The 18,051-nt window shown below is 34.7% G+C and overlaps 3 protein-coding genes across 4 annotated transcripts; 2 read left to right on the forward strand and 1 right to left on the reverse strand.

The window, feature by feature from the left end:
- Positions 1-344: 344 nt before the first annotated feature.
- Positions 345-4,625, forward strand: LOC306847102 (uncharacterized protein). 2 transcript variants are annotated; one of them, XM_079380878.1, is made up of 3 exons: positions 345-639; positions 2,312-2,821; positions 4,185-4,619. In XM_079380878.1, the coding sequence occupies exons 2-3, from the start codon at positions 2,313-2,315 to the stop codon at positions 4,324-4,326; spliced, it is 651 nt and encodes a 216-aa protein (XP_079237004.1). In that variant the 5' UTR covers positions 345-639; position 2,312; the 3' UTR covers positions 4,327-4,619. The 2 variants fall into 2 exon arrangements, with proteins under 2 accessions (XP_079237004.1, XP_079237005.1); XM_079380879.1 differs by having other exon boundaries at positions 362-639; positions 2,328-2,821; positions 4,185-4,625.
- A 67-nt stretch (positions 4,626-4,692) lies between these two features.
- LOC306847718 (chromatin accessibility complex protein 1-like) lies at positions 4,693-6,098 on the reverse strand. The gene is made up of 3 exons (XM_079381840.1): positions 5,885-6,098; positions 5,458-5,584; positions 4,693-5,384 (listed from the first exon to the last, which is right to left on the reverse strand). Exons 1-3 carry the CDS (start codon positions 6,035-6,037, stop codon positions 5,305-5,307), a joined length of 360 nt encoding a protein of 119 aa, XP_079237966.1. The 5' UTR covers positions 6,038-6,098; the 3' UTR covers positions 4,693-5,304.
- Positions 6,099-6,730: 632 nt separating this feature from the next.
- LOC306847715 (CREB-regulated transcription coactivator 2-like) lies at positions 6,731-16,897 on the forward strand. Its single transcript, XM_079381837.1, has 14 exons — positions 6,731-7,094; positions 8,264-8,365; positions 8,515-8,607; positions 9,479-9,540; positions 9,704-9,772; positions 9,958-10,058; positions 10,469-10,539; positions 10,623-10,666; positions 10,746-10,948; positions 12,580-13,028; positions 13,845-14,561; positions 14,641-14,697; positions 14,807-14,951; positions 15,641-16,897. Exons 1-14 carry the CDS (start codon positions 6,915-6,917, stop codon positions 15,742-15,744), a joined length of 2,397 nt encoding a protein of 798 aa, XP_079237963.1. The 5' UTR covers positions 6,731-6,914; the 3' UTR covers positions 15,745-16,897.
- Positions 16,898-18,051: the final 1,154 nt, after the last annotated feature.

Here is an 18,051-nt window from a genome sequence, read left to right on the forward strand (position 1 = left end):
AACTGGTGTTTACACTCTCTTCTCGAACTACAGTACAAAACTAAGCTTTGTTTTACAGTTTAGCTCACATAAGTAAAAGTTAGGGTTTATTTAAGGACAATCCTTGTATCGATTAAAAAATAAATTGTGACTGCCTCAGACTTTCTTATAAACGCCATGACTCCGTCTCTCCTTCCCCCTTCAACATCAAAAGAAAAAGTGTCACGTTCACAGACAGGGAAATCCTCCTTAAAACGATTACAATGCTCGTGTCTCCAAACTTAGTGCATTTCTGCACAGTGTTATAGAAGGAATGTTATTCCGCGCACAAATTATGTCTAAAATGCTGTCTAGATAGGCAGCTCACTAGGTATTGAGACACGTCCACTCTTCCAGCTGATTAAACCTCTGGAACTGGACAATCACATCTCAGACGTCTGATTTGTTTTACTCCACTCTTGACACTTTATGTACGACGCCCGTTGTTTATTTAGTTTGTTATGTTTATGAAAATAAAAGGCGCTTCTTTGCTTATCTAGACACATAAACTGTGGGCAGCTCTGAGTTGAGCTGTGAAGAGCGAGTCAGATTTTCCAATAGTTCATTTATGAAAAGCACGCGAGCTCCTTTTCTGCCTGCTGATATACAATAGTCTGTGAGGTAAGTTTATCAGAAACTTTGAATAGTTTTAACATTTTAAGGTGTCAAATGTTTTTTCTTCATTTGTTAGTTGTAAGCTCAATAGTGAAAACGCCGTTTTTATTGGACTTTTCTTCAAAGCTTTTCAGTGGAAAAAACATTTCTACGTTTCATAAACGGCGACAGAATTCGACGGAATGTTAAGTCAGAAGTTAATATACATATGCCATTCATAAATCAAAAACTAGTTTATTTTAGAATTTTCGTTTGTATATTTATTTATTTTGTTGGTTTCCTTCAGTCCCTTTAGATCGGTCGTGAGTGAGAACAGCCTAGTAAAACGATGCATGTAATGTACACATTGTTTCGATGTTACTTTCTACTGTTCAGCATAACAGCAGAGGCAAGAGGCAACTAAGCAAGTTTTGTCTGATTCCCCAGAAAAGTTTAGATTCTCTGGCACTATAAAAATGGCTCTGTTTGAGCATCATCTTAACATAATAGTAATGGTTCCACCTACCTCTTTGTCTGACCAACTGGAGGAATGTTGAAGGAATGCATTTAAAAACAATCGTCATTTTACAATTTATTGCTATAATCGAAAACATAACTATTCGTGGGGGTCCCTTTTGGGTCTGTTTCTTGGTGGAAGCCGGGTACAGCACAGTTAGCAGATGTCAGAATACTAAAACGCCAAGATCAAGACAAACAACTTGTACTGCAGTATTATTCCAATAGATTTGACACCACCTGCTGCATGCAATAATCATAAACATACTTTAATAATGTATATTAAATAAGAGCAATAAATAAAAAATGACAACATTAATATTCTCTATAGCAGTGGCTCAACATTTTTGTCTCTCTTTTGAAATAGACAGTATTTGTATGCAGTCCTATGCAATCTGATAGGTTTTTATGTTGTATTTTCAGTGTTTTATTTCAGTTTTTATTAAGCATGTTAAAATAACTAAACTGAAAAAATATTTACTTTTGAAGAGAGTTTGCTGAGGCCACTTGAGAACTACTACTCTATATATACAAATAATTTGAGACAAAATGTTTCATAAACTAACAAATGAAAATACTGTTTTTTAATAAATGTGCAGCCCTCTCATAATTCAGCATGCTAGAAAAAAAATATTACAATAACCTTAAGAATGTAGTGTAACCCCAAAATGTAAAAAAAAAAAAAAAAGATTAGTTTTTTGCCTTTTTATTTAGATATAGGACAATGACACTATCCCCCGGTTTCACAGACCAGGCTTAACCCTAGTCCCAGACTAAAATGTAAATCTGAGCTGTTTCAACTGAAAGAAACTTGCACTGACTGATCTTAAAATATATCAGTGCCTTTGTTTTGTCTCAAGATGCACACCAGTAATGTTTTTTCAAAAGGACATTTCTAAAAAATGAGTTAAATGTCCTAATTGAACTATGGCCTAATCCTGATTTAGTCTAAGCCCTGTCTGTGAAACCAAGCCTATATGTGGCGTGCTGCCCACAAGGCTATCGGCACCGATCCCAACGTGTAGGCCTAGTTTATTATTTTTTAAGCATTGTATTGAGATCTTTTTATATGCAGCATCATATGCTTACAAAATCAGGAATATGGGTTTGACACACTAAGCTGACACAGTGAAAGGACACTTAATTATTTCAATACTGTTTACTGTTTGTCCAATATCACCAGTATGCTGTTGCTCCAGGACAGAATGAGAAGGATTTGTTTGTCCTGGTGCCTTTTCCTGCTGTTTGTCTGGAACCCAGCGGGCAGCATAGTGACGGAGCTTGAGCTGGAGGATTCGGACCGGGACTGGGGTTCTGGATTACACGAACTCCTAAACAGCTTTCCAGCTGATAGTCCGTTTGTCAGAGAGATGCCTGGCAGGCCGGCCAACTGCACTCAGCGCTTCTGGCTTCCTCCATCCTCCCCTGTGTGCTGGGATGATATAGCGGGCCCAGAGGAGTTTGAGAAGTCCCGCCTTCTCGTGCTGCAGAACAGGGCGGCACTGCTGGCTGTATCCACATCTAGTGGTCTCGAGGAAGGGGGTGCGTCCTATGATCAACAGGCCAGGGAGAACATGCAGGGAGTCCAGGCTGACCATCTCGCTGTGGCCCAGACGGCTGAGACAATGCAGAAGGTGTTCATGGATTTGGATGAGAAGAGGAAGGAGGGGAAAGAGCATTATAACTTCTCAAGGTAATTGAATAATTTTGAATGTTTTCATGGAAGATAGGTTTGTCTGAGATATAAAACCATAAGCAGAATTTTACTATGAAGTCGCCTTTTTACTATCTCCAACAAACGACTAACCGGAAGTCATTGACTTCTGACGGCGAATAGTATGGGAGCTGCGTGGAATTCCAAACATATACAGAACTTTTAGACCCATTTGAGCTTTGGGTGCATTGAAATATTTGAACTTTGCGACTAGACTTAAAACTATGGACACAATGTGAGAATGAACAATATTTTTGCACTAAAATGTTATTCTTTAAATACTATTTCTATAAAACGGGCAGTTTTGAATATTTTAAATGTATTGGTGGTGATTTGTTTTATGTGGTTATATTCATACATTCATTTTACCATGATGGAAAGTAATGTGTCCTTCATGACCAAACTGAAAGTTTCGCACAACTGCCACTATAGGATGAAATGTGACAAATAGAGTGAATAAAAATAGAGTGTAGTGCATACCCACTTGTCCAGTGCCCTTGTTTCCAAAATTATTTTTCCCAAGGATTTCAAAAGATCTTTGTTGGAGTTTTATATGGAAGCCCGTTTCCGTTACTGAATAAAAAAAAAAAAGGTAATTGCGGCTTTTTATCTCAAAATTCTGACTTTGTTTCACAGTATCGCGTGATAAACTCGCAATTCTGAGTACATATCAGCCCCCCCCCCCCTTCAATATTGGACTTTAACTCGCAATTGTGAGTTTATATCACGCAATTCTGACTTTAACTCGCAATTGTGAGTTTATATCACGCAATTCTGACTTTAACTCGCAATTGTGTTTATATCACGCAATTCTGACTTTAACTCGCAATTGTGTTTATATCATGCAATTCTGACTTTAACTCGCAATTGTGTTTATATCACGCAATTCTGACTTTAACTCGCAATTGTGAGTTTATATCACGCAATTCTGACTTTAACTCGCAATTGTGTTTATATCACGCAATTCTGTGAAAAAAAAGTCAGAATTGTGAGATAAAAGGTGAGAAAACCATTTTTATTCAGTAGCAGAAACAGGCTTCCATAAGTTTAAGCCATGAGCCAAACCAAAAAGTAATTTTTACTGTAATTTTACCACCACGAGTTTAAATAATGCAGGCTGATGACTTCATATAGCATAAACCATCTTTAAAGGTTTATAAGTTATCATTAAAAATCAATTTCTCTGTTGAGAAAACTTACATCCAGGAATCTGACTGTTGCACTCTGTGTCAGAGATGATTGCAAAATGGCATCACAGATTGTTTTCTTCAAAATCAAGATTCAGAAAATCAGTAAATTTTCAAACACATGAATCAATTTATTCTCTCTCTCTCTCTCTCAGTCTGAAGGAGCAAACCGACAACACGAAAGACTCCATTGCTAAAAAGGAGCAAGTATCGGCTCTTCTAGAGAAACATCTTGCCAATCTGGAGAGGTCTTTGAACACTATGCAGCTTCGACTGGCCAAACTACTTCCCCAGTAATTTCATTTGAGCAGCACAACCTACACGTGTGGAAAATAATATGCATGTTTTATTACATTTTATCAAACAAACAAGTCTTGTATGACCATGTACTGCATGCCAACAGCACCCTGTATTTCTCTTTTGGTACGTATTTTCCTCTTGTTTTTCCACTCCATTAAGTAAATGGGATAAATATTAGGTAATGGCAATAAAATCTATTTTTATACCCCCAGACTATAGCCTGTTCCCTACAAATGTGAGGTACAATTATATTACGCTTAATAAAAAAAATAAAAAACAAGTTAACTTTCAAATGTTTTGCACGCCATAGAGTCTGACTGATTGCTATATATATATATATATATATATATAAATAAAAAGTTTATAGTGAACACAATCAGCAAAAGTATTTATTCAAATACAAAATTCAGACATTTAAAAACTATACAGTACACTATATAAATCTTCAGCTGCAGTCCAGAGTCAAGTGTGAATCAAATGCATTTTTATCCTCAGTAGTTAAAATGTTAAAGCATAGTCATGAAATATACCTCGAAGATACATTTTAAACCCTGAGAAAAACATTTTCAATTTGAAGACATATGAGCAAGATCTGGTTTCACATTGAATGGAATGGACTGTATAGATGTTTGGATCTTCCCTAAACATACAAATCATGGTGTCAAGCAGTAATAAAACACCAATTATACATGACAAAACACCATATAACCTGGTTTCCAGTATTCACAGTGGTTCAGTTGTGAATCTGCAGCAGCTATTGGACATTTTGACACGCCACATAGTGGAAGTGGGTGCTAAAACACAGACTACATTAAGTAAAACATGTACATTACCTCTCTAAAACAACAGAGGTGTAAAAGTACAACTCTTTGGGTGAAATGTCCTGATTTGTAAGACTATGATTTTATCCACTGTTTTAGTGAGGAAGTGGTCAAGACCAGTTTACAGTGATTTCCTCCGACTTGCTATTCATCACTACAGGTTGTCATCATCCTTTTCCATTTCTTCCAGTGACTTCAGATAGTCTCTGGCCAAGATTTTCTTAGGAAGGATATCTAAAAATAGAAGAGACAAAACTGTTTACACACCAGCTGATTTAGTTTGAATCACAAAAGTGCCAGGACTCACCAGTTAAAAACTGAAATGTTTCCGTCTCCTCTGCTGCATTGGCCAGATCACTGTATGACAGTGTGTTTGTCTCTTTACCCAAACCATTTTTAAATGAGGACAGAGCCAAGTGCTGGACAAAAAGCTCCTATGAGGAAATTATGAAAATGTCACACATTAATAAAAACATAAGTCAGTGATAAAGAAATACACTTTCCTTTGTACTCTTACATGTGTGAATATATTTTTTAATAAATAATAAGAGCTATTAGAACGATGCACATTCATTTTGCTATTATTTTTGGGAATGTGTATTTAAGCTAAAAGCTAACTGATATCACAGTTGTATCTAGTGACTAAAACCAAAACGGTTTTCAACTAAAGTAATTCAACTAAATAAAGCAGATAACCTGGCAACTGACCATTGATTAATAACACGTCAAATTACCGTTGCTTTTGTTGTCAAGAAAAGAGCGTCCTGGTTAATACAGGACACATCGGGAGAACTTTTCATGATTAATCGCACCCTCGACATAGGCAGAGATATATTTTTGCTGTTTGTAGCTTGCTCAACTTTCTCCTCCATGTTTTTTTCAGACATGTTCTGTTCTGTTAGCACTTAGCAGCCGCGTAACGGAAGTAAATCTACAGGCTTTCAAAGAGACGTCACTGGACGACGGTCACATGGGAATTGTAGTTTTATGAATAATCGTTTGTAGTCCTTCCTTCGAGAATTGATTATTTTTCATCAGCATTTCATTTCAGTATTTCAAGCAGTTTGAAATCGTGAATAAATAATCTGAGAAAATTATATATGAATAAAATTACAATATATATATTTTTTCATTTTTATATTTCGTTAGTGAACCGCAGATTTATACAAAAAATATGATCAAATGTAACGTCAAATGATCAAAGACAGTGGCTTTCAACCTTTTTGACTCCATGGCTCCCAGTGTCTAAAACAATATTTGAACATTTATATATTGTTCAATAAAAACGTGTTTTGAGGGAGGAATTATTATAAAATTAAATAATAAATATAATTTATACTGTTCATGTTTTATCATTTTATTGTAAAATAACTTAATAAAAAGTTTGATTTATCCTTTCATTTATACACTTTTTTAAATTATTGCAACTGTATGAAAGTATTTCAATACTAGTGTTTTAAAGTTTATTTATTTTCAATGCGACAAAGTCAGGCGAGAAAAATGCAAACTGTCCGCATTGTAGTTGTTAAATTGGCATAAACTACGTTTCCCAAAATACCAGAGTTGTTTTTTTCCTTCTCGACTGTAGTTGGGCGTGTGCACTTTACAGATAACGAATGAGCTTGGCAACGATGTTTACTACAGCCTTCAGGACTGCATTACCCACAATGCACTGCTCACCGTTGACAAAAGTCTTGCTTTCTTGGGTCACTTATTGAACTCTTGTCGTGTCAGCCCGCTTACTTTCTCTTATTTGACGGAATAATGCATTTGTCAGGCGCGGGCCTTGGGGAAATTGGGCACGGACAGGGGCCCGGAGCAGGACCGACGCCTGGAAACTGCAATCCGCGTAAATTCAGCGAAAAAATCGCCCTGCACAATCTGCGACAGGCTGAAGACACAGCCGCTTTCCGAGAGGTTATGATGGACATTACTTGCATCAGGGTGAGTCTAAACTCAGTTCAAGACACGTCGGGCTCAGTTGCCATATATTTGACCGGGATTATTCCGTTATAATGTTTGCAGCGGAAGGAAGTGCTTAAACTTTCAAATGTTGTTTGCCTTATTAGTGTCTCTTTTATTGATTCCTGACAACTTTAGATACAGGGAAGTTCGATTTCATAAACAAAAAAGCAATAAGAATTTTAAGAAAAAAAAAACTATTAAACACGTTTGGGAACGGCTGTCTTCGTACATATATACCTCGTTTTTCCCCGGCAAATGAGTATAGGTAGTCACAAGTGCATGCCTTTTTCTTTTTTTTTCTTCTTTTTTTAGTATTAATAACAATTAAAAAAAAAAAATTATTCCTGGACAGAATTTTAACTGGATGACCAACTATGTGTGGATCAACTTGGTCCATAAGATCCAACAGAAAGTGTTGAAATCACAATAAAGTAACAATCACATCAGGCAATTGTGGGGAAGAAGAAATAATAATTCTTAAATAAATGCATATACTTTTTCTTGTTTGATCTAATGCTACTTCAATCTCAGCAATTGCATAATGTAAATAAATCAGTTACTTATTAAAAACATGGCTCTGTATACACATGATCATGACTTTTATGAGACCGCAATCTTCATAATGCATAACAATAGACCCTTGAGATATTATATGTACTAAATGTGGTAGTTGTAAATGAATTATGATGTTTTATGGAGCTTGGACACAGACATTTGAATTGGACATTTAACTCGATCAGCAGCTGTTTAAAAATTTTTTTGCATGAAAATAAGAAAGTATGAACTTTCATATACGTTTTTAGACCCTTTCAAAATCAGCAGGTCATGATAAATGAGTTGGGACTAAATTGGACCTAGGAAGTATTTTACCATCTGTATATGGACTTGTGATTCAGCAGGTCCACATGGATTATGTCAATGCACATAAATAGCTTTGCCAGTCACTCATCTAGGGTCTGTTTGACATTAGTGTTGCAGACTGAGGGATCTGTAAATCCCAGGTACAATGTCTGTTTTAAATTATGATGCAACAGACATTTGTTCCCCTGAGGGTTAAGCAGTCTGGGAGAGAGTGAGATGAGATTTGTTTAACTCAGTGTTGCATGGCTATTATTGTTGCAATTATTGGGCTTCCATTCCCTCCTCAGGTTCAGGCTGAGAGAATTCGGCAAACCAGAGACTTGGCCCCGTACTATGGAGGATCACTGCCAAATGTCAATCAGATTTCAAGATGCTCCACAGAAACCCAGGTGTGCAATTTTGATTGTTTTTCAGCATTATTATCCTATCATTTTAAATAAAGGAGAAATGAGCAGAGAACTAATTCAAGACATTTTTTTTATGTCAAGTTCTTTTGTTTGAATGAATTTAATTTGATTTGCTTTTCTTCTATTTACAGTACCCAAGTTGTCTCACCCAGCAGCTCCTAGAGGCAGATGAAGAGTACAGAGACGCCCAGCCCAGTCCTCTTGGCAGGCTGCACAGAAGACATGTATCCCCACTTTAAAAATGGCTGATAGTCTTACAGATTCATGTTTGTTGTAGTATGAAGGAATATTGAAACTCTACAACTTTAATCTTTATAATTGTCTTGTATTGTACTGATAACAGACACAACAGTAGTTGTATACAAACAGGTATGTTTAATAATGGTAAATTCTACCATAATCAAAAAATGTATGAATTGCAGGGCTTGGAAAAGCCACGCAAATTTCTGTAGTGCATACATATTTTTTTCATGTTATGTTTTTCATTTAACGGCATTATAATATTTTTTGGAAATATTTGTTTAGTAGTAAGTATGCTACTGATCAAACATTTGGGGTAAGTATGCTTTTTTTTAAATAAAGAAATTAATACTTTCATTCAGCAAGGACACATTAAATTGATCTGTAAAGACATTTAGAATATTACAAAAGATTTATATTTCAAATAAATCCTGTTCTTTTTAACATAATATTCATCAAAGAATCCTAAAAAAAAACAACTCACAGTAATAAGAATTATTTTCTTGAACACCAGATCGACATATCAGAATGATTTCTGAAGGATCATGTGACAAATAAGAATAAATGAATGTCTGCTGAAAATACAGCTTTCCATAAGAGGAATAAAGTACATTTTAAAAGATATTAAAATAGAAAACAGTTATTTGTAATAATTCTAATATTTCACAATATTACTGTTCTATGTTTAAAACATGTAAATGAAATTACAAAAAAAAAAATTCTTACTAACCCTAAACTTTTGAACCGTAATAATCATTAATAATAAAAAAAAAAAAAAAAACTTTTAAAATGCTTACACAGTAATCATGAAATTTGTAGGTTGAATCCAAAATAAGCCTTAACTTCATTTTACAGTTTAATAGTGCTCCCTATCTCTCTACCCACCTCTCTCCTCCTCGAGGCCCTACCTGGAGAAGGTAAGATTATAAATAAAGTGTTCTCAAATCTATCAGGATCACCCCATTACATTTAGGTGCTAAACAATCATGTCATTTTCACAATGAAGTCACCATCAGATGTAACTCCCTGAGCTTTTGTTTGTTCCAGTACTTTAATGAAGTGTTGCTTGTGTCCAAGCAGAAACTGGTCCAGTTGTTCTGCCACTGAGAAGAGCCAGATGGTCCGTCTTCCTCTGACAGCTCTTAATAGGTAAACAGAACTCATGAGTGTTCAGACTGCTGATTCCAGATCAGCTCTTGTGCATATACAGTAGCTGTATTCGTTGAGCCCACTGATCTCCCTAATTGGGGATGCACATTTTTATTGTGGAAGATTTAGATTCCCACATTCCCCTGTTTTCGCACACTAATTTCTTATTCTGTTCATCCTCACAGAACCAACTCTGACTCAGCCCTCCACACCAGTGTGCGAAACACCCAGCTGCATGGCCACCCGAAATCTGTCCAAACCCTGAACCCTCAATCCAGACACCATGGTGAGTTTAACTGTTGCAATGTTGCTTTTAATTAAATAGAGGAGTTAATTACATATTGAAAATATATTATAATAAAATTACATATATATATATAGGAATAAATGACTTTTTAAAATGTATTAAAATAGTAATGTAATATTATTTCCCAATATTATTGTTTTTAATCTATTTATGATCAAATAAATGCCTTGGTGAGCATAATAAACATATTTGAAAAACGTTTAAAAAAAATCTTACCGACTCCAAACGTTTGAGCGCTAGTATAAGTGCAGTCAAACAGTTTATGGACTGCAAATCAGTCATTAAACTTCACATTAAGATAAGATTGTTTCAGATATTAATATAACATGAAAATGTTGGTATTTTGTTTTAAAGTACATGCTTATCTTATATTAAACTGATTCTTTAAGGGTTTGCACATCCTGCACCACTGATTGAAGAAAATATTCAAGAGGAGACACAATCTCCCAAACTAAAGAAGGTATTTATTCTGCCTCTTCATATCACGCTGATGAACTGTTGTTAAACATTTTTTTAACGCAAGGCTCATATCTGCTTTCGTAGTTATCCTCAATGGGATCATCAGGATGTGAAACACCTGTTGTTCAGTAAGTTTCTTTTTAGTCCTAGTCATTAAGCTATTTCAGATTTTCTTTTTTAAACAATATTTGTTTGCTGTCTCTCCAGCAACTTTCCATTGCCCGATCAGCAGTTATCATCCCTCCCTGTCCCGTCGGCCCTCAGTACGAGCGGCTCTCTTCCAGACCTCTCCAGCCTCCACCTGCCTTCTCCTCTTCCTGTAGGCCAGGATTCTGAGCCCCACAGTGGTGCGGAGCAATTGAGCAACACTTCCACACACCCTGACATTATGGCTGACTTTAACTTACCAGGTATGTTTTAGGATCCAGCAATGTTTGAATTACATCAACGCAGAGGGTTTTCACTTTTTGATGCCTAGGACCCCAAAATATGATAATCAATTTTCAATGGACTTTCCATCCTAAATATACAAGCAGCTGTGTATTTTTATATATAATGTTTCATTTGTACTGTTGAAAAAATAAGCTTCTTTGTACTAAAGCCAAATGAATGTAAATATTAATTGAAAAATATTTACTTTATTATTTACTGTATTAAGATGGGTGTTGTGTAGAAATATTTATAATTTACAAATTATAAAATAATATTTTAGTTTAAAATGAAGAGTTTTAAAATAATATAATCGTGATACATGTCATATTTTTTTAAACAATTTGGATGAAAATGTTAATATTAATTTTGACAGTCATTAAAAAAGTTTATAATAAAAAATAATTTTAAAATCATTATTTTTTATTTTTTTTACTATCCGACATCTTGCAGTCCCTGGACCAGTGTTGTTATTGTTAACCAAAACATTTTTGTAAATTGAAATTAAGTTGAAATAAAATACATTAAAATATAATTATTACATGAAAACCTTAAGCTTAAAAAAAACTGAAATGAAAATAAGAAATGTCGCCTGGTCAGCTGACTGAAACAAATGTTTAAGTACTAAAAATACTAAAACAGAAAAATGTTTGGGGAAAAAAACTAATAAAAATGACAAATGCACATAACAAAATTACTAAAATTAAAAATAAAAACAGAATATAGAGGTAAAATTTGATTTCAAATATTAGTAAATAAATTATTTTACGGTTGCATCTATTAGTTGGTTATTAGAATGCATATTACTAGAATATTAGCCATGTATTAGTGCTAATTAAGCACATATTAATGCCTTATTCTATATGACCTTATTCTACATCCCTAATCCTACCCAATACCTAAACTTAACAACTACCTTACTAACTATTAATAAGCAGCAAATTAGGAATTTATTGAGGGAAATGTCGTAGTTAATAGTTAACAAGTGTTACCTATTCTAAAGTTTACATTTACATTTATTCATTTAGCTGACGCTTTTATCCAAAGCGACTTACAATTGCTATATATGTCAGAGGTCGCACGCCTCTGGAGCAACTAGGGGTTAAGTGTCTTGCTCAGGGACACATTGGTGTCTCACAGTGGATTCGAACCCGGGTCTCTCACACCAAAGGCATGTGTCTTATCCACTTAGCCATCACCACCATAAAGTGTGACCGTAATTTTTTTTTATTATTAAAATCACTGGACTATAAAAGTTATGAATCTACACAGACAGACAACATCTAATAGTATATTGATAATAATAAAATAACTGGACCCCATGTTGAAAACCCTTGCATTAATGCAAAGTGCTTACAGATCAGTAAATGACCGATAAATCAGCCAATATTTGTGATTTGGGGTAAATATCGTGTAAAACTAGTGTTTAATTTAAATTCACCAATTTTGTATCATACAGTGTACTCCAAATGTCTGAGACTACATTGAAAATCTGGAATTCAAAATCTAATTTAAACTTGGAAATAAACTTGGTTTTAGCATTCTGAAAGAAAAAAAAAACAATGCAAATAATTTAAAAATACTAAAGTTTCCACACAATTTTATCTTTTAGGTCTGTCCTCATCTCTTCAGGCATCTTTAAGTAATCCTTTGCTCCAGTCTTCACTCAGCAATCCCAACATCCAGACCTGTCTGAGCAGCCACTCCCTGCCCAGCTCTCTCAGCTCCACGTCTTTGCGTCTGTCACTTAGCAACTCTTCCCTGCAGTCCTCGCTCAGCAACCAGTCCCTGCAGTCCTCCCTCAGTAGCTCTTCACTGAGTAACCAGTCCGTCCAATCATCTACCAGCCGCTGCAGCCACAGCAGTGGAATTGAAACTCGCTCCTGCTCCTCTTCTTCTCTCTCTGGTTCTCCACGTGTAACAGGCCACACTCATGCCGCCACATCACGCAAGAGAGCCCAGCTCAGCCCACTCATTGTGCCCAGTGGCGGAGAGTCCCGCTGGCAGCATCCAAAGCAGTTCTCACCCACACTGTCTCCAACCATGTCTTCTGTATCCCAGGCAAGATATGAGCATTGCTGATTGTCATGTTTGCTCGCAGGGTTTCTGTAGGTTTCTTAAAAAATCGTACATTTTTAAGTTTTAATTTCTTAAATTCACTTATTAATTTAAGGTCATAAGTTTTAGTACAAAGTAATTTACTATATATAATGAGTCATGACACAACAACACAAGGCAGAAAAATATATAAATAATTACTGTATATATTTGAATTAGCTTTTTTATTTACAGTTTTTATTTTATTTTAGATGTTGTTGTTTTAATATTTTTTTTATTTATCATTAATTTATTTTTATTTACATTAAGTTTTAATTTATTAAATTCACTTATTAATTTAAGGCCATAAAAAGTTTTAGTACAAAGTAATTTAATATATATATGGGTCATGACAACAAAACAAGGCAGAAAAAATATTAAATATGTAAATAATTATTTATATAAACTTGAAGTAGCTTTTCAGTGTTTTATTTCAGTTTTAGTAACTTAGTACTCATTTCAGTTATTTACCAAGGAAACATTTATCTAATATTTATTTTAATGTTCATGTAATATTTTATTTTTATTTTATATTAGCTTTTTTTAAATGACTAAAGTTAATAGTTAATAACTGCCTTAAACATTGCAGTTCATCAATAGGATTTTTAAAATTGACATTAAAAGGTGAATTTCCTTCACGTAAATTAATTTCATTCTATCAAACATACAGATACCCTGAATCAACTTTCAAGAAACTATCATCTTCCTGGTCCTAATTTTTGATTTTATTACTTGTTTAATATTGTTCAGCTTCTAATGTGCACTGAATATTTCACACAGGGTGGTCTCCTCAACCCCAACAAAGTTCTGAAGGAGACGAAGCCACCAGCGTATCCCTGCACTCAGCACCTCAGATCCGCTCCTCCACTGTCCCATCAGCCAATGCGGCAGTATTTCCAGCCAGAGGCACAGCATCAATCAATCCCAGAGATGGAACAATGGAGTCAAGATGAACCCCAGTCACAACATCAACAAACACAGAGTCAAACACAACACCACCACACTCACAAACACAGTCGGCCCCTGCAGCATCATTCACAACCACACGCTAAATATCATCAACAGTTACTGTATCATTCCCAAACTCCCCAACCACACATCTCACTGCAAGCGCTTTCCCAGCAGCAGCAGCAGCAGCAGCAACAACAGCATCAGCTCTACACACAGTTCCAGCCTCATCAGATACTTGAGGAGCAGTACCAGTGTCCGGCCCAGTGGCAGATGCCATGCCAAGAGGTCCAGTACCAAAAGCAACCTGTAACTTTCCCTTCTCCAGGTCAGGAGAAAAACTGGAATCATGTAACAGGCCCACATGGCTTGCAACATGCACAAATGAAACGTAGACACTGTATGCAGATGCCAGAAGAACCAAAACTACTATCTAAGGTCGCTGTCCAGGAGACTCAAGGAAAGGGATCGAAGGTCTCTCATTATAATGAAAGTGAAGTAACTGAAGCAAATCCAGGTTTACAGGATAAAGGTTTTGAACTGAACAAGGTGAGCCCTGTTTGCATTAGAGTATGTAAGCTAGGCGTAATGATTATAATTATGATAATAAACACCTTTTTTGTTACAGGAATCATATGTTGGCTTACATCTTACCCCTAGTCAGGCAAAGGCCCTTTCCCAGCAGGTACATTGTTTGTTTAATGAATCATCAATTTAAATTGCACATATGGTCTGATGCTGTGCAGAGACTTTGCATTTATGACTGACTTCAAAGATGTTTATCCTCTGTGCAGCTTGGAGTGCTTCAAAAGGAGCCTCTAGGTGGCAGTAGAGTGTCTGATCTTAACTGTGAAGCTGCAGAAAGCAAGGAACTGCTAGCACAGAATCAAAGCTTCTGTGCTGGAGAGACACAAAATATGTTCAACATCAACTTATCTGGTAAGATATGTAAGAGTAGCCAGTTTAACCATGTAAAGCATGACATGTGAAACAATAGTCTGAAAAAGTTCATGTTTTTCAAGTGGAACAGACAAATAAAGAAAAAAAGAATAAATCAATTAGATTTTTATAACAGTATAGCAGACTACTTAAATGAAATGCATATAAATATCAGTTGTCACTCTATATATCCAATTAATGTCTTAGTAAGATGATGTTTAAAGGCTTAGTTTGATGATCAAAGCTTTGTACTTTTTACTGTGGGGGAAAACATAATGTGATACATTACAATGATAATTTAGAAATAAATAAAACAAACATTCTTCAGATAAATCATATTTGATACTCAATTGAATATGATTTTTGATGTGTGGATAATCAAATAAAGCTAGGTTGCTTACTATTACTGACAATAACATAATAGTTATTCTTATGTTTACTTTATAATAATCAGTAAAGATTTCATGTACCATGACCTGTTTTCAGAATTATACTTAAAGGACTTTTACTTGTTAAAGTATAAACTATCAATCAGCTGACAAGAAGGCATGTAAAACAGGTTTGCGTATTAAATATGATACAGTAGGCTTTATATAGTTGTAGGGTGTATAGCCTGTATGTCTTATCATATTTATTTTTAGATTCTCCTATCATTCCCTTAAATTTACCATGTTTCTCCACCTTTTCAGACCCGTCATCCTGGCTGGACCAGGACATATCAAGTCTGCCGGACTCTGTTTTGGAGTTTGATTTAGAAACGTTCGGTCTGGACAGTAACTTAGGTTGGCCATGAATGTATCATAAAAGTGAACCAAAATGTACGTGTCGTTATGACACATTGATTTGGACAAGTACACTTTTAAGAGAATATTTTTTGCCAGTGGAATTGAAATATACTCTTAGAATCAAATAGAAGGTAAACTATTAATTGACTAAAAGGTTCTTTAAGGGAACAAACAGGAAATTATGTTTTAATAAATAGTTTTGCACACAGAGGTCCTAAATAGCAGGTCTATGTGCCTTAATATGCATTTTTGGTTATATTTTATTATAAATAGAATAAATAGATTGTTTACGTACAGATACATGAGGTGAAGTCATGTATGAGTTGTTTAGGAAATTTATATTTTCACATTTATTAGCAGAATAACTGGTATAATATGGAAATGTAAGAAAAAATGGCTAGTTTAGGGCCTTTAGGTCTTGATGGCAAAACATAGAAAACATTTTTAACATTTTACTCTTTAACATTTAGATCAAAACTAATTATGTATAATTAGTTATGTATATACTTATATATTTCATATCCATTTGTTTGCATGTTATAGTATTTTGTTATAGTGTGACGGGTCATTTTTGTGACTTCTTGTAACTGACCGTTGACCTGCCTTTGAATTTCTATATCATCATTTTGTTGCAGTTTCATCTTTCATAGAAATTCAAAATGCAGTTTTATTATATTAAAATTCATATTAATTTTTTTTATCACTCTCTGGTAGAGGTCATGTTGTTTTTCAGTATTTGTCTTCAATGCAAAATCAAAAATATTTTCACAGAATGCATATTGGAATACATTTACATTTCTGACAGAATGAATTACATATTATGAACAGAAACACCATCTGTTAATTCCAGAAGTATTGCAATTAAAAAGTGGACTAATACCTCTAAGCGTACTTTTTCAGATATTGTTACTGTAAAGTTTAGGACTGATTTACCAGTTTACACCAGGCCCAGACTCACAGAAAAGCCATATTGGTTACACTTTATTTTACAGTATGTAAACTTGCATGTACTTACAGTGTACTTACCTAAGAAACCAGTAATATAAGGTAACTACATGTTCAGGGTTAGTACCTTGTTATTATCTAGTTATTGTAATTACTATAATAAGTACATAGTATGTACATAAGTAACAGGACTGAAAAATAAAGAGCTACCACCATATTTATGATGTCTTTGTGTATAATTGTAAATAATATACAAAAAAAGTAATAATTTATAAAATTCACAATCTTCCTGGAACAAACTGAGGTAAAGTGCTTTCACCCAAAGGCACAATGGCAGTAGTTCATAGAGTCCTTGGAACAGCCACACCAGCTCTAATTAAAGCCCAGTTTGTTTGTAGATTTTCAGATCTAATATTCCAGAATTCATAATTCTTAAAGCCTATATTAATTTTAATGACAGTTTTAATCAGGCATCCTCAAATCTGGCCCACTCCTGCAGAGTTTAGCTGTAACCCTAATCAAAGAGCATGCTAATCAGAGTCTTCAAGATCATTAGAAAATCACAGGTAGGTGAGTTTGATCAGGGTTGGAGCTAAACTCTGCAGCAGATTGGCCCTCTAGGGAAAGATTTGAGGAACCCTGGTTTAAATGAATACAAACTATTTCCAATGGACATGAGTATGAGAATTGTGCTTTTGGTATGTGAATGAAATGCAGATGTTTCATCTTTTTCACAAATACTGTTGTGTTTTTGGTATTGGTTTATTAGCGCACACACTGTAGTGTAAAAAAAAAAAAAAAGTTGAGCCAACTTAAAATTTTAAGGCAACCATCTTCAACTTATTTTTGTATAAACTTAAAACAACATGTTGAGAGAACTAAAAAATCGGCTGAAGCTGGCTTCCTTTTAGTTGGCTCAACTTTTCTTTTTTTTTTTTTTCTTTTTTTACCTCTGGATTTTATATCCAGATATTTTATATTATATATAGATTTATATGAATTGCATGCTCAAATTGTTGTGATTGTGCTGTGCGAGTGCCTGTTCTTGCAGTCTTTCAAAACATCCCAACAAATAGTAACAACCAAGATGAAGGTAAGATTTGCCATTTTACTTTACTCATAACTTTTTCTATATATAGTATTAAATTATATCATATTTGAATTATTTAGTTACATTTTAATATCAAAATAATGCAAGATGTGGCACTCAGCAGGGTAATAGGACTTCAAATCTAGCTAAACTCATTTCTAGATTCAACACCCTTCTCATTTCCCCATTATTTCCTTTCCTTTACCTTCATGCCATTTGCAACTCCACAAACCTCTTACAATTAGCTCACACCTGTCTTTCCCGATCATCCCATGATGTA

Source organism: Barbus barbus (genome assembly GCF_936440315.1).
Source record: "Barbus barbus genome assembly, chromosome: 27".
Taxonomy (NCBI): domain Eukaryota; kingdom Metazoa; phylum Chordata; class Actinopteri; order Cypriniformes; family Cyprinidae; genus Barbus; species Barbus barbus.